The sequence below is a fragment of the Pezoporus flaviventris genome, unplaced genomic scaffold (assembly GCF_033815535.1).
Source record: "Pezoporus flaviventris isolate CSIRO_AGI_PZ_B2104156 unplaced genomic scaffold, CSIRO_AGI_Pfla_v1 ptg000052l, whole genome shotgun sequence".
In the NCBI taxonomy this organism is placed as follows: domain Eukaryota; kingdom Metazoa; phylum Chordata; class Aves; order Psittaciformes; family Psittacidae; genus Pezoporus; species Pezoporus flaviventris.
Genome location: NW_026892600.1, coordinates 934,574 through 949,963, shown reverse-complemented (window position 1 = coordinate 949,963; position 15,390 = coordinate 934,574). Strand labels below are relative to the sequence as shown.

The window sequence follows — 15,390 nt, the reverse complement described above, 5'->3', positions numbered from 1 at the left end:
ATGGTATGGAAAACAAGATTCTAAAGTAGCACTAAGTTATTACAAAGTCTTTTATATTTTTATGTTTTGTTTATATTTTGGTACTTAGTTTGCAGAGATCTTCCTCAGTGTGAAGCAGAATCTGCATAACTTTAAAAGGCTTCATTTTTTTTTGTGTGTTCTGGAAAATTACTACTATACCCATAGGCTCAAATTCATTCCAACTTAGTATATGCTGCAGCTTGGTAAACTTCCTGGAAGCTGAAATACATAGTGAAGTATGCAAGATAATGAATTGCAAGATAATAAGGCTTCAAAATGAAGATGCTAACCACCCAAATTCTGTAGTGTGAGATCTCCTGTAGATGGCAATAAATTAGAAGAAGAAAAAGAGCAAATAACTTTGTGGACTTTTCAGTTGTTGTACTAGTTCATTTAAGAGGGACACTGTAAGAAAGAAATCTTTAAATATGTGATGACTAATGTGATTTAGTTGTGTGCAATAAACGAAAGTGGTGGCTGAAGAACAACAAACGTGTCATTGAATCCAGAACAGAGACGTACAAAGCATGAATTTATGCAGGCTAATGAAACTATAAGCATTTCTTGGTGCTTATAAGAGATGGGGTTTTGTTGCTTATCTGAAAATGCAGTGTTTGCCTTCAAGGTGAAAAATTCAGATTTAAGAAGTGCCACTGCTTGTTTAAATGCATCTGTTTAACAGTTTCCATTGACTATAAGCTTTTTTTATGTTAACCTGCTTCCATAAATGCTCTCAAAGTATCTCCTTTGAAATCTGATACTATTATTAGACTAAATCATTCCTGGTAATAGAGTATTTTCAATATTATTCTACATTTTTTGTGATTGTAATTGAGGCAAAAGGTAAGATGAAAGCAGTCTGCTCTTTATTTTGCAGGGTATTGGTCTCAGTAAACTGTAGACCAAGATTTTCCATACAAAAGTAGGAAGCTGAAGACTAGGAAGGAAGCACAAAATGAAAGAAGTTTGTTTTATTTTTTGGGTATTTGGCATATCCAGAGGTGGGACTGGATTCATGATAACCTATATAAGCAATGGTGTATCTGCTTGTATTCCAGAATTAATTTGGATGACCATGGGGAAAGAGGTCCTGGGTATATCTCAGGGTTTCATATTCTGTGCTGACGAGGAAGACTTATTTTTTCCACCAACCTGTGCCTTTTGCATGTGCTTTTACCACTTTCCATGTAAATTTGTGTTAAAATTTCTGTGTGATCATCAGTCTGTGTTTGCAGTATGTCATACAGAGGTCTGCTTTTATTATTTTGTTCTCTTGTATCAGCTCTGCAGGTCAGCCCACCTGAAGGTCTGAATGTACAGCACCCATGTTGCATACATATTGGGGGAATTATCTTGACTACGTAACAAAGAAGTATTTTCCCATGGAATTTAGTAAAGCATTTAGCTTCTGTGATCTTACTGTACTTATTTCACAGATAACAAATTAGTCCATTGATAATCTCCTACAATTTTACAGAAAAATTGCCAAAGCCATTTCTTGTTGCTTGTGCTGATTCTGGATGGGATGGAGTTAATTTTCTTTCTATCAGCTAGCACGTGCCATGATTCAGATTTGTGGCTAAAACTGTTGGTAACACACCAGTGTTTTGGTTCTTGGTGAGCAGAGCTTACAGTGTTGAGGCTTTGTCAGTTTTCCAGAGAACCTAATTGACCCAAGAGGTAGTGCTCAGCAATAAAAAATGGAGGGGATGTTTCATCTTCCAAGGTGGGTGTTTCTCAGACTGTTCGGGCATCAGTCTGCTTTTGGAGGGTGGTGAATGATTGCTTTTCAATCACTGATATTCTTCCCCACCCTTTGCTTACTAAACCATCTTTTATGTTGACACACAGGTTTTGTCACATTTGATTTTCCCGTTTTCTTCCCTGTCCTGAGGGCAAGGAATGAGCAAGCACTGCAGGATGTTCAGCTGGTGGCAGGGGCCACCCTTCCACAGGCTTCTTCACATCATCCTCCTCCTTTTCTTGAGCTTAAATTGCAGAGCTTGACATTCTGTGGAGGGGAATATCCTTTTGGCTGGTTTGGGCCAGCTGTCCTGCTGCGTCCACTCCCAGCCCCTTGCCCACCCCATCCACTGTGTGGCTCAGCAGTAGTCAAAACACTGGTATGCTATCCACAAGGTGTTTCAGTCGCATACCTAAAATGCAGCATTTCATTTGCAATTATGAAGAAAATTAACTCCATCCCAGGCAGATCTTGTGCAGTTGTATTTTAGTGCCTCTGTCATGAGATGTCAGTCCAAAGATGGGCAATTGCTAGTGTATGGCTTTTACTGTGAGGATGCTGGAGCACTGGAAAAAGTTATCTGAAAGGCATGGGAGACTCCATCCTTGGAGATGCTCGGGATGTGACTGAGCAAGGGCCGCAGCAACCTGCTGTTGTTGACCTTGCTTTGAACTGAGGGCTTGGGCCTGTTCAGCTGTCCTGACAGTAACTTTCATATGTGTTTCACAGTAGATTTCATGTAAGATAGCATTTCTTAATGTTTCAATCACGATTTTAGAACATATGGTAGGAAAAGCGTACCAGTCATTTCCCTGTCATTTTCTTCTCTCTGCCTGTCTTACCAAATTCAACAGGTAGCATTCACAAAAAAACTAAAATTAGGGCTGGTTCTTTATTTCTAGTGATTCTGTCAAAGGCAATGATTAACACTGGCCCAATAGTTTATACAGTGAACAAGCTTTCATGTTATCTTGGATTTAAGAGACAGCTGAATTTGAAAATTTACTAGATGGTTGGAATGTGTTGCTTAGTTCTGCTTCCTGGATTCTTTATTATTTGAAACATGAGCTGTTGGAATAATTCTCAATTCACTCTAATTGTTAAAAAAAACCCTGATATTGCTCATGATGGTGAGATACTTTTAAAATCATTCAAGTAGCCAAGACCCAGGGAACCTAAGAAGCCAAACCTAACAATGTGCTGAGCATTCTAAAGTTATTAAAGTAACTATAATGTGGTATTCAGATCCATCTTTATTTCTGTTGAGATCCATCTTTATTTCTGTATATTAAAGCAAGTTTAATTTTTTTTTTAATACATGCTTATTTATCCTTCCTTTTGTTGCATTTTTGTGCATTTTTGTTGTTGGCAGATGTTGAAGAAGGCTGTGATTCATTCCTGTCCCCTAGATAAGATTTTGGTCGTCTGATTTCATGCTTGATGTTTTACATGTTTGATATCTTTGAATCACTTGCAGATTCACATTCTGTAGTGTACCTTGTCTTCCTCCAGGTACACTACAGAACATTGAGTCTGCAAGAGACCTGGAGTCTTTGTGTTTGCAGCGTTGAGTTAGTTCAGGCATTTGATCTGTCATAGTGTAAGGCAGTATATAAGTGACCCTCTGAATCAAGTTCACTTGTGGGAGGGGACGCCTGCATAGCCAAGCCCGTAGTCACTCCATCAAGGCACAAAGTCCTTGTATATATGATACCTACAAAAGAGTTTTCAAATACATTCCTCAGCCTATTTTACAAAATTTGAAGAAATTAGGCACCTGCTCCTTGTATTAAGGAACTCCTGATAGCATTTTCAACCAAGGAGGGAGAGGAGGTGTTGACAGTCAAGGTATGCTTGATGTGATAAGTGAGAAAAACTAATAAAATGCTGGTTTATTTATTACAAGATGCTGGCAGTAGGTATGCAACATGCAAAATATAATGACTGAATATTTTCTGTAGTGTGGTAAAGTTTAAATTTTTATGCAGAAAATGACGTGCAAATTGCATCTCAGTAAAAGTTGAAATTAATTACTTGATTTCAGTAATACTGAAAAAGAAATATATGTCATTCTGCATACTTAAAACCAAAGCTGTTTGTAGGAAAATGTATTATTTTGTCAAGCATGTGTTAGTTTATAGCTCCATAATGAGAGATAAAAGTGAGCATAGAAGTCTTGCTAAAGCTTTATTTAAAATTTGAGATTATTTTCACAGTATCGGATATTGTTCCTGTGCTAGATACAACTATATCCAGTTGTAACATCCATAACATTGATGTATGCCTTATTACCTTTGTACACACAGCTAATTATGCATGAAGTGAGAAGACACACTCAGCATGTGTTTGTTTTCTACTTGTTGTTTTTTGTTGTTGCTGTTTTTCATACAAATGATTAATTTCTATAGATACTCATGCTGCTGTTCTTTATTACGGTATAAATTCCAGTAACTGTGAAAATAAGTTAGAGAAACTCAGATGCCTTGAATTTCAGCTTGTACCTGTCACTTCTCTCCTGAGCCTTCCAAAGGCAGTTGCAGTCTGAATCTGGGGTTTAGAGTAAATGCTTCCTGGTAGCAGAGTGCTACTGATAGAGTGTTTTCGGTTAGCAGGGTAGCTTAACGATTTCCAAGTATAATCTGTGTTTTCTTTTTCTGCTACAAACCTTTTCTGTTTTTATATTTCCGTCCTCCTAGAAAGAATTGCTCTGCACATGTGGTATCTCACATTACCCTTCCCTAGTTACTCTAGGAGTTTGGAAATTATTGCCAATGAAATAACAATAACTGGCTCTTCAGCCAAACTGAAGTAACGTAACGCACATGTGTTACTTGAATGTGGAAATAGCAGTGTCCTCATTTGGCATTTTAAACAACTAATTGAAGTGTTCTGCAGAGTTTAGAGTTAATACATTCTGAATACAGTTTTGTGAACTTTCTTGACTTCAGTATATTCAGTATATTAGTCAATTCTCATTACTACAAATGAGATTACAATGTTTAACAGTTTTATTAAAACTTCATGGAAAAGTTTTTGGTGGTTGTATGGAAAAGCAAATTCTCAAATAGAGGGAAAACTAACCTGTTTAACATTTGAATCCTCTTTTTCATATTGAAACAGTATTGGTGACATCATTGAGCACTATAGAAAAGAACAGATTGTTGAAGGATATTACCTTAAAGATCCTGTTCCAATGCAGGTAAGATTTCATCTCTGGGCATTTGTTGTTGGAGACACAGACCTAATCATCTTCAAGGCAGTTTATGAACTGAATTACAGTAATCATAGTTACAAAGCATCATCTCCAGATTTAATGTTTTCAGCCTGTGTGTTTCTTCTGATTTGTTCTCAGCTGTATTCACTTACCAAAGATTGTCTTGTCAACAGAAGAGATGATAGGCTTTGCCTGTCCTCTGAGATGCTCATCCTTGGCAGTGTGCCCCTAACTCTGGTCCCTAGCTCAGCCATGCAGTGCCTTAGTCCTGTGTCAGGGGGAAACAGGCTGCCCTCCTGTCTTCTGTGTCCAGGATTTTTCTTCTGTCAGAGGAAACTTGTATGCACACAAAAGCTTCAGGGATGATTGCAAGGCTTGTTCTGGAGTGCTCTAACCCCAGAGCAAAAATTCATCGTAGGAGAGGCCACCAGTGATAAGCACACCACATTATCTAGTTTTTAATAAGCTTATAGCTATAAAGCTATATATATGTATATACGTGTATACATACAAAGTATACGTGTGTATTTGGTTCTCTTCCCAAACTTTCCTGTTTCATTGGTTAGAAACAGGAAAGGTTAGAATGGCCTTTAATTTTCTCCCTGAATAGAATTACAATCAGTTCATAGTCCTTTGTGAGATCTGTCATATTAATACAAGAATATTTCTTGTATTTTCTCTTAGCTCACTAAGCTAAGCATATCGAAGCTGATCCTGTTTTTGTAATGTTCTTGTAGTTGTCCTGCTTCCACGAGTTTTGGTGCTAGTTTGCCTTTCTTGAATGTGGTAGGCAAGAACAGTTTAGAGTACCATTACCACAGGTTATTCCCTTTTTCGCTGGAAGGTGCTTAACAGAAGTATCCTAAAATAGCTGTCACTTCTGTGGTGGGTTGACCCTGGCAAGTAGCTAAGGACGCACACCTTTACCTGTGCCCTCCCTTCTCCTGCAGGCAAAAGCATAAACTCCTGGGTTGAAATTACTACAGTTTAATAAGCGAAGGAAGAGGTGGTGGGGGTGATGCAAAGGTGATCATTCACCACTTCCCACAATCAGGCTGATGCTCAGCCAGTCTCTGAGGAAGACAACCACACACAGAATTTTATTGCTTATTATGATGTTTTATGACAGGGAATATCCTTTGAATCAGTTGGCATCAGCTGTCCTGGCTCTGTCTACTCCCAGCATCTTGTTATTCTAATCTTTCCTGAACTGCTAATCGTGTTGTGTCATCAGTACTTCCCACTTTTTTACTGCTGTTAACTTGCAGTTGGTAATGTGGTTGGGCAAACGTGAATCCTGAGACTGCTGCTTGAAAATCTTCACTAATAACTTTTCCTATGCTCCATCATTCCTCTTGAATCATGGCAGTGATTTATTTCATTTTAGCTTTTTGCATATGCACTTACAATTCCTGTATTACTAATATCCGCATTAGCTAGTTTTCTGTGTGAAACTACTTCAGATTCTTTTAACCTATTCAGATGTATTTGTGACCATTCTTTATAAAAAAAAATTGAGTGGTAGGCAGTGCAATTTATGTTCAGCTTTGTGTTATCTCACTTCCACATACTACCATGATCTATGTTTTTGAGGGAAAAAAAACATGCAAAAGTCTTCCTATACCTTTAGGGTCAGTCTGGTTGACTTCTGTCTAATAAGGAATTTTCTTATAAATATTTGCCTCTAGATCTGTTCTGTGCACTGTTCCTTGTGTAGTTATGCTATGGAGATGATCTTGAGCTCAAACATCTGGATGTTGCTTCTACTGTAGGTCCTGTAATTCGTGCTAGCATTACCAAAGTATTTTTTGTCTTAATTTTGTCAAGTTGTCCAAAATCATAATTCCTGTAGGTGCAAAGACAGGAAGAAAAGTAGAATATTTAGTATGAGCCTGTTCATCTTGATGCTGTTCTCACTGCTTGGCAGTCTTGCTTTTCATGTTGTCTTATGGCTAAAGAACTTTTGCTGATCAGCTTGCTCAGTGAAGTCAAACTTTGCTTCTTATTAACTACTTGAGTTTTCAGATCCTGTAATTTTTGATGTGAGCTTATCCTTTTTCAGTTTCCTGTTTCTGTTTTCTTTTGTCTTGTATCCTACTCAATTAGGACATTAGAAGTTCTAATGAGATTAATGAGGGACTGTGCAATGTTGAGTCACTTTTAATTGTGATCTACACCATTCTTGTTGCTTCAGAGTTTATCCATGATTACTCAGTCCCAAAATCTTTGGTAGAAGACAGAGAGCCTTAAAGACTGGCATAAATGTGAGCGAAATGGCAGTGAAAGATGCTTTTTATTTAATACGAAAAAGACTTCCTTTGTAGAAGTTGATCTTTATTCAAAACTTTGTTCTTCTATCATAATTGTGGAAATATGGAAATAGTTACATTTTTAGCATGAAAAATTATATTGCTTTATTAAAATGCATGAGAGAACAATAGTAGTGAGTTAGTAGCATTCAAGATGATCCTGGTTGCAGCTACATCGTATGCAATTTTTTCTGAGCCTAAAATATGCTTTTCTTACATGTTTACCAGCACCAAGAACAAGTGCTTAATGATACAATGGATGGAAAAGAAATCTATAATACAATTCGTCGGAAAACAAAGGATGCCTTTTATAAAAATATTGTCAAAAAAGGTTATCTTCTGAAAAAAAGTGAGTTATATTTACGTCTACAGATCTTTTTATTCTTTTCCAAAATGCAGATATGGGTCATAGAATATCTCCAGTTGGAAGAGACTCATAAGGATCATTAGCTAAAATATTATAAATCTGTACATTTGTTGGAGAATGCAGCTGGTTAAATTTTGTTATGCCAAATTACATGTTTTCAATCTTAAATTTAAAATGTATATTCTGCTGTACAAGATACATAGTGACTTTTTTAGGATTCTAATATTGACACAGTCGACATAACATCTAATAAATAGGTGAAAGCTGACTGCTTGACTCATCTCAATATAACCCCGAAGAACTGCCATTGAGCAAGCCTTTGATGTTCTTAGGAGGCTAATCCCTTACCAAGTGCTATATTTCTACCTTTATAAAAGTTAACATTAATGGAAGCACAAAAACTATCAGTAATAAGATTTCTGCAAATGACAGAGACCATAACTAGAAGGGTAAGTTGCAGATAGTAATCTGGATAGCGACCAAGAGTGAGAAAGAAGATACGATTTTACATACAGAATCGTAGAAGTGTATGTATAAAGTAAATAAAGTAAAATAAAATATAGCCAAATATAAATGAGATATTCAAAAAACCAAACCACTCCAAACTGTAAACCCTCTGAACAGGACAAGGAGAGTATCTCTTCTATTGAGAAGGCTGATTCTGAGAGAAGGTGTAGAGGGATGTCAATAGAGTAAGGAATCAAATGAGAATTAATTGAAAACCTTTAGCTAGAAGTGATAATGAGATACTTCAAATGTGCAAACTGGATTGTAGAGTAGGTGTAGGTAGATGCACATAGAACTGCATACAGAACAAATTCAGTAAAATCACTCCGGCCTCTGGGAGACAGGGTAATAAGTGGGTGTCAGATTTGTCTTTTCATAACAGTGCCAGTACTCGTTTCTTGAGGCACAAGGTGGATTTATGATGACCAAAGTATAAAATTAAGGCTAAAAGCTTTTTCTAAACGGGACTGTGACTTAGCACGTTAGTTTCAGAAGGTACCTAATCCATTGCAGTTCAGAAACCATTTTCTCTGAAACTAGTGAAATCATACAAATTATATGTGGTTTGTCTGGGCAATGGTTCTGATTTAAGTTTGTATATAACGTATTCCCATTTCTGTTCTTCAGATGTGCTGTTTTAAGGTACTCTGATGCAGTCTGTTAAACACTGGTCAGAGTTTAGGAGTAACTTTTGTCAGGAGTCTGTATCTTAATTAAAGTTGTAACTGTGTAGATGCAATAAATCACTGTTCATAGTAGCTCATATGCACTTGCTTAATCCTGTTGAAATCAGTGAAAATGTTTAGAGAACCTTTTGCAACTCTACCTGCATTTGTGAAGAGGGTCAAGTTTTAGCCATGTGTTGCATAAAATTGTGTATGTATAATGATACTATAACTTAAGTGTGATTACCTGTACATTGTTCTTCTGTTAACAGTTTGACAAAAGCTTTACTGCCCTCTTTTGTTTATAAAATACACATTTTCTTCTAAACAATATCGTAACTTGTTTGTCTCCTACAGGTAAAGGAAAGAGATGGAAAAACTTGTACTTTATATTAGAGGGAAATGATGCTCAGCTTATTTATTTTGAAAGTGAAAAACGAGCCACAAAACCCAAAGGACTAATAGACCTTAGCGTGTGTTCTGTCTATGGAGTGCATGACAGTTTGTTTGGCAGGTAGGACACTTTTAATTCTCCTGTGTGCAGCGGGAAAGTTGGCTGATAGTTTGAAGTATGTGCAAGACATGGGCAGTGTGTTGCTTGCAGGCCAGTAGCTCTGGCTAGCATTGTGGCTCTTGGTTCACACCAACAGTCTGTAGTTCATGTGGGTTGCCAGAACATATGTAGGCAGATGTAGCTGAAGAACAGTAACTTATTTAGCCTGGCAACTCGATTGCTAGTCACTATATGTAAACACAACTACATACAGTTATAAATTTTAGAATTTAGTTTTAAAGTTTTATTGTGAAATAAAATGTGATGATGATTTGAGCTTTTTGCATTGTCATTTTTGAATATTGAGCACATTAATTGTTCCATGTTTCATTTTACAGGCATTAGAGGTCAGGAACTGAGTTTTAGTCCTTTTGAACCAGGATTTGACAAGATAAAGAGTTTTGTCAATTTAGAAAAAGCTACATTCTTTTGATAGGTATTTGAAAGCTAACTTGGTTGGATGGAGTTTGTAAAGGCTTTTCTATTTAAGAACAAGTACTTTTGTTAGATTAGACCAGCTCAATAGTAAACTAGTTCTTGTAAGTCAACATCCTTAGAAGTTGTTTTTGCACAATTACTATATTCTGAGGTAATTTTCACATCAAGGCTTATTGACTGTAATATTTTTATATTCAAAATATGCCAACTGCAAGGGATGTGATTATCAGCAAAGAAGTTGAGAATCAAAAGTCTTTTGCGTATCATTTTTAATTAGAGTATACATATGTACTCACTGGTAGTTACAAAAAAACCTCTACCATCCTGTATTAAATTGTCTTACTGAAAAAATAAGTATACTTACTCCTACAAGTATTAGATGTTAAGTCTGGTTATCTCACAGATATCAACATTTATTTTTAAATGGTACATAATCAAATTCTAGTTATTTTTGTGAGCAAACTTCAAGGCAAATGCTTCAAATCAGTGGCATTTCTTACGCTGCAAAGACTGGTGCTTTTGTTTGATCTTGTCTGGTGTTTTTTAATCTTTTCTAATCATTTTGAAAAAATCTGTTGAACTAATGGAATGAGGAGCATCGATAAAGAGTACCAGAACAGTAAGGAAAAAAAATACTATTTTCCTTGTGTAAGGTAACAATTATGCACGAGGCCTGGTGTATATTGTATACAAGGAACGCTGACTCTAAACAGCTTTTAAGAAACATTGTGCTGTGGGTTAAAGTATAGTTGAATGGTAAGTGACACTAAATATGGGTCAGAGGACGTGCATGGATACAGTAGCTTAGGAAACTGTTAGTGAGGAAATGTAGCTGAGACAAAGTTCCCCTTGCATTTTAAGTAGCTGGTAGAAACTGCCTTTGGTCTTTTCTCCAAAGTACAGTGGAGTCTGCAGCTCTGAACGGTTCTTTGGTGGCAGTAATTTAAGTAGATCTGCTGTCTGACATGGCTGTGTCAGCATTTTGCCAGGCAGTGAAATGGATGGGGCAACAGAAGACTGAAACTCCCTTGCAGGTGAAGTAGGATCCTCCATGTAACACTGCTTTGGGGAGAACTAAATTTCCTTGAGAGCAGTGTGAAAGATGATGAGCGAAGTGCACACTTTAAATACCTCATAGTTTAACAAAGCAAAATATCTTATTAACTTTTTGGCAAATGGCTGGAGGTACGCAAAATGGCAAAGGCGCTAATGTAGCATTTGAGGTTGTAGAGGTTTATCACGTACATTTGGTGATTGGTATGTTATCGTGAGAGCTGACACACATTCAGGTAGAGGATTCCTTATGTTAATGTATTTCCTGAACTCCTGAAAGAACACATCCTTAATTTATGATTAATTGGTTGGGAACTAAGGCTGAGCATCTGCTTTTAAAGCCTCTAGGAATAGTCCTTGTCAGCAAGTCTTTTCCATTACCAGACAGCTGTTTTTTGCCTTAACTGAAAGTCAGCACATGTCTATTCAGTACAGACCATTCTGAAAGTTTCTTAATATTCTGAAACAAACTAGCTGCACTGAAATTCTTAAAATGGCATAATACATTCAAACCAAAATGCAGTTTCAAAGGACCCAAGATTTATTTTTAGCTGGAGTTCTTCCTCTTTACATGTGCGGTGATGCTGCATGTATATAAACAGAGATTAATGCGATGTTCAGTGCTTCTTACAGCCAAGCATCAGAAATATGTTAGTTCTTTGTAAACTTTGTTATCGCATAGAGCAACAAGTCAAGGTGTCAGTTAATATTACGAAGATTAATAAAACTTACATTTTTTGTTTTGTTTATTTTTAAGGCCAAACTGTTTTCAGATAGTAGTTCAGCACTTTAGTGAAGAGCATTACATCTTTTACTTTGCAGGCGAAACTCCAGAACAAGCACAGGTGAGAGCTTTTGTTGGTAAATATAATTTAAGAAGTAGCTTTTCTTTTGTCTTCTGGTGTTTAATGATATTGTACTTTGAAAACAGGAAGCAAGTGTGTAACAAATACTGATTATGTCTATGTTAGCAGGTCTTATAATGGAGTAGTAGTGGATCTGTAAGGGCAAGGATCGGTGTTGAGAATCCAGCACTTAGATTACATGCACTTGTGGGTGTTACTTTGGAGAAGTTCCAGTTGGGTCTCATGGACTAAACTGCCATTATTTTCCATTAAATGTTTCCGGAGAACACATTTTTTTTTACATAGTTCATATAGAATAATTTACTTTCTGGGATTTTTGCATGTTATAAGATGAAGCATGGTAAGTTGGAGTTTTTCTTCAAAGTGCATATTCTTGATATGCACCAAAATGCTAATGCACTTATGTTGCACCCAGTGACCAAAGAATGTTGATCAGCTGCCTTTTCTAGTTATTTGCTCTGTCCAAAAATTGGTGGTTGTTCATAGTCCTGGGCCCTGATGATGCACAAAAAGTAAAGTTTTCTGGTTTAATTCAGTGACTAACTCTACCAGTTATGTTTGCTTACTCAGGATTGTAGCATAGAAGCCTAATTCTCTGAAATTCACTCACCAGCAGGAGAGCATACCTCAGATGAGACAATATCCTTATTTATCAAGTGTACACCTCTGAAAGCCCACAGCTCTGAAATACACCTGTTGCATCAGAAGTTAAGCTTTGCATTTGATTTTATTAGAATGGATTTAAAGCTGTTTAGAGCACTCATAATAGCTTGCTATCCACCAGAGCATAGAGGTTATATAAATTTAGTTTTCTTCTTGTGCTTTACATGAAAGGGAAGTACAAATTTTCCTGTTAAATGAATACAGATTTATGAAACTTGCTGAGATGACATCAGAATGATGTGGGCATTTGTTGCACAACTCTTAATGTACTGTCTTTAAGAAGCAGGATGCTGTATAGAAATTGAGTGTACATCAATTACCACACACATCTCTGTACATTCATTTTTTTGTCACATCTGCAATGTCTTTGGTGTTCTAGAAATCCAAAGAATTAAGACTGCGTAGAAGATGGACTGTCCTGTCTTGTTCCGTGACCATTTAGCATAATCTGCTTTTGGTTTTGATCTGCTTAACAGGCTGTTCACTGCATTTATACAGAATACTGTTGTTTGGGGTTTTTTTTTATGTTTTTTATAATCTGGCTTTGATCCAGAAAAGTTTATAGATATTTCTCTTTTGAGAAAGTTCATCTTTCTTTACGCTGCAACATTTCATAGAACAGTTTTATTTGTGTATTAAGGCTCTTACAGTGCAGTAAATAAATATCAGGGCAGCGCCATTCTGAGAACTGCATCTTTATGGTTTGTCTGAAGTAAAAGGGAATGTAAAATGCAGCTTTACATGTGAGTGTCACTGTGCTTACAATGTAGCACATTGTTCATTCTCACTGCTGTAAGCTCTGGCATTAAAGGGGAAAGGTTTTCCTGCTATGAGTGAATAGAGAGGCATACTGTGAATCCAGGAAATATTTATGTTAGAGTATTTAGGAGGCGTTTGTTTCTTCAATTGCTACTCCTGAGAATAAGGAAACAAGTTGGAAGCTTTTCCTTCTGTGGAAAGATTTGGAAGCTGAAACCTGACTCACAAGGTCTGCCTAGCTGAAAATAGCTGTAGCACATCTTCCTGTGTCTTTAAAATGTGATGGGTAAAATTGAAAAAGCATTGTGGGTTTTTTAATAACATTGTTAATTTTTACCTTGAGAATACATGGTGGATCTCTGAGGCACAGACAGAAGGCTATTTGGTCAATGCCTAAATTATGTGCTTTGCAAGAGCTATACAAAATTCAGGAGACAAAAAATAGAGACCGAGGCTATAACATAGAATCGTATCTTCCACCTTCCAAAGGCCCCTTGCAAAGCTCCTCTGTTAGCAACTTTCTCATGCTGCAGTGACTTTTTCATTGGTGGCCTGGCGAGTTAGCAGTTATTTGTTTAAAAAAACACACACACAAAGGTTCGGCAGTCACTTTGGTGTAAGTCAACCTGTTTACTTCCTTGATCCAAATGGAATCCATTCATCCACTCTGCTGTACACATTTGTGAGCAGACAAAGTGGGGAATGTTGGATACGTGCTCTGTGTTTGTTAGCACTGTTTTAGTTTGTTTGAAGTATGTACAGTATTATTAGCCTTATAGAAGTACTGTAGAGAATAATCAGAACAGTTTGCCTTGCTAACCGTAATTTTCTCAGGAGCAGATAAGTTTTGCTTCATTTTTTTATACCATTTGTAATTTTGTGTAATGTTACTAGGGTGGAAAATTGGTAAAGGTCACACTGTATATTTTATTAGTAATGCTGGATGAAAGAGAAAATGGTTCAGACTTGCAAATCCCTTATTAGGTTTTGCTAATTAAAGATAAGAACTTTGCTTAAATATCTACAATTCCAAAATTTGGAATTACAGAAAACTTAAGTTCAGCCAAGCTAAAGGGATCATTTAAGGTATTCTTTTTAGGTATGTCTCTTCCATTGAAAGAAGCTGTATCTGACTTTGTTTACACAGTTCTGTATCCTTCTCTCTTAGGACTGGATGAAAGCTCTGCAGATGTTTTGCAGTTTAAGAAAAACCAGTCCAGGAACATCAAATAAACGTCTTCGTCAGGTGAAGCTGATATGGGGCTGGCCATCCATGTGAAGGAGTGTTGTGTCTCCTTGTTGCAAAATTATACTAACAGATCTCGAAATTTTCCTTTCAGCAGTAGTAAATCCTGCATGTACTTAGTTTCTTTTTTGGACTTATGCAATGCCCTTGTGAAACCAAACAGAATGACTTATACTTTGTTATAGTCAGTACATACGTACAGCTGAGAATGGTGTTAGCCAGTCTGATGTGCTTTGCTAGGTATTATTTTCTAACTAAATTGGAACAAAAGTGTAAAGAAGTCAGCATTTGTATCACCTAAACTTTTAAAATATTTTCTTATTTTAAAATATTAAAAATTATTTCCACTTATGGAAAACTTAAAAAAATTGACAAAATTATGTGACATGTAACTAATACTATTAATTTTCAGTAACAAATACATGGTGAACTGTGCTTATGGCTTAATTTTTCTTGTATTCTTGAAAATGCTCTGTTTGCCAGAAGTTCCTCAGAGGTAGAGGACAGTCAGTCATAAACAGTGAAATCTATGATGACAGGAGAATAACAGGAAAATAACTCAAGAATTCCTGATATTTTTGAATGTTAGGAGCATTGAATGTAGTTGTTTTAACAGACACCAGAAAAAGGAATAGGATATTTTTCAGAACACACAACTATTCTGTAGTTTGTATTAGGGATGTTATTAGGTCAATTCACAGATAAAGTGGAAGGTGAAATTGGGGAGTTCAAGCTGCAAAAGCAAAGCAGAAAGAATTAAAATCTGAAATAATCCTTTAATTCAAAAAGTGAAGAAAGTGGTCAGCTACGTAAAAGAATAGAATATAATGTATTTCACAAGGTAATTCTATGTAATCTATTAGCAAAGCAGCAAATATGCCATTGTGTTTGGAATCATCCTTGGCTTTTATTCAAAGTACCTGTCTTTGATTTCAGTAAAGTTTTCTGTGCAAAGAAGATGTAAGTCCTAATGCCTCAAAGATAA

The 15,390-nt window shown here is 36.4% G+C and overlaps 3 protein-coding genes across 3 annotated transcripts in view; 2 read left to right on the top strand and 1 right to left on the bottom strand.

Annotated features, from left to right (window-relative positions):
• LOC133277187 (cytochrome c oxidase subunit 7C, mitochondrial) overlaps window positions 1–15,390 on the top strand; it is a 568,656-nt gene that overhangs the window by 227,957 nt on the left and 325,309 nt on the right. The gene's annotated exons all lie outside the window — the stretch shown is intronic.
• RASA1 (RAS p21 protein activator 1) overlaps window positions 1–15,390 on the top strand; it is a 54,122-nt gene that overhangs the window by 25,820 nt on the left and 12,912 nt on the right. Inside the window, exons 9-13 of the mRNA XM_061468833.1 lie at window positions 4,886–4,964; window positions 7,517–7,637; window positions 9,185–9,341; window positions 11,629–11,716; window positions 14,328–14,405. Coding sequence (XP_061324817.1) covers window positions 4,886–4,964; window positions 7,517–7,637; window positions 9,185–9,341; window positions 11,629–11,716; window positions 14,328–14,405 — 523 coding nt within the window. The remainder of the gene's footprint in view (window positions 1–4,885; window positions 4,965–7,516; window positions 7,638–9,184; window positions 9,342–11,628; window positions 11,717–14,327; window positions 14,406–15,390) is intronic.
• Window positions 6,802–15,390, bottom strand: part of CCNH (cyclin H) — a 36,328-nt gene continuing 27,739 nt past the window's right edge. Inside the window, exon 9 of the mRNA XM_061468828.1 lies at window positions 6,802–6,825. Within this exon, the coding sequence (XP_061324812.1) occupies window positions 6,817–6,825 (9 nt within the window). The 3' untranslated portion in view covers window positions 6,802–6,816. The remainder of the gene's footprint in view (window positions 6,826–15,390) is intronic.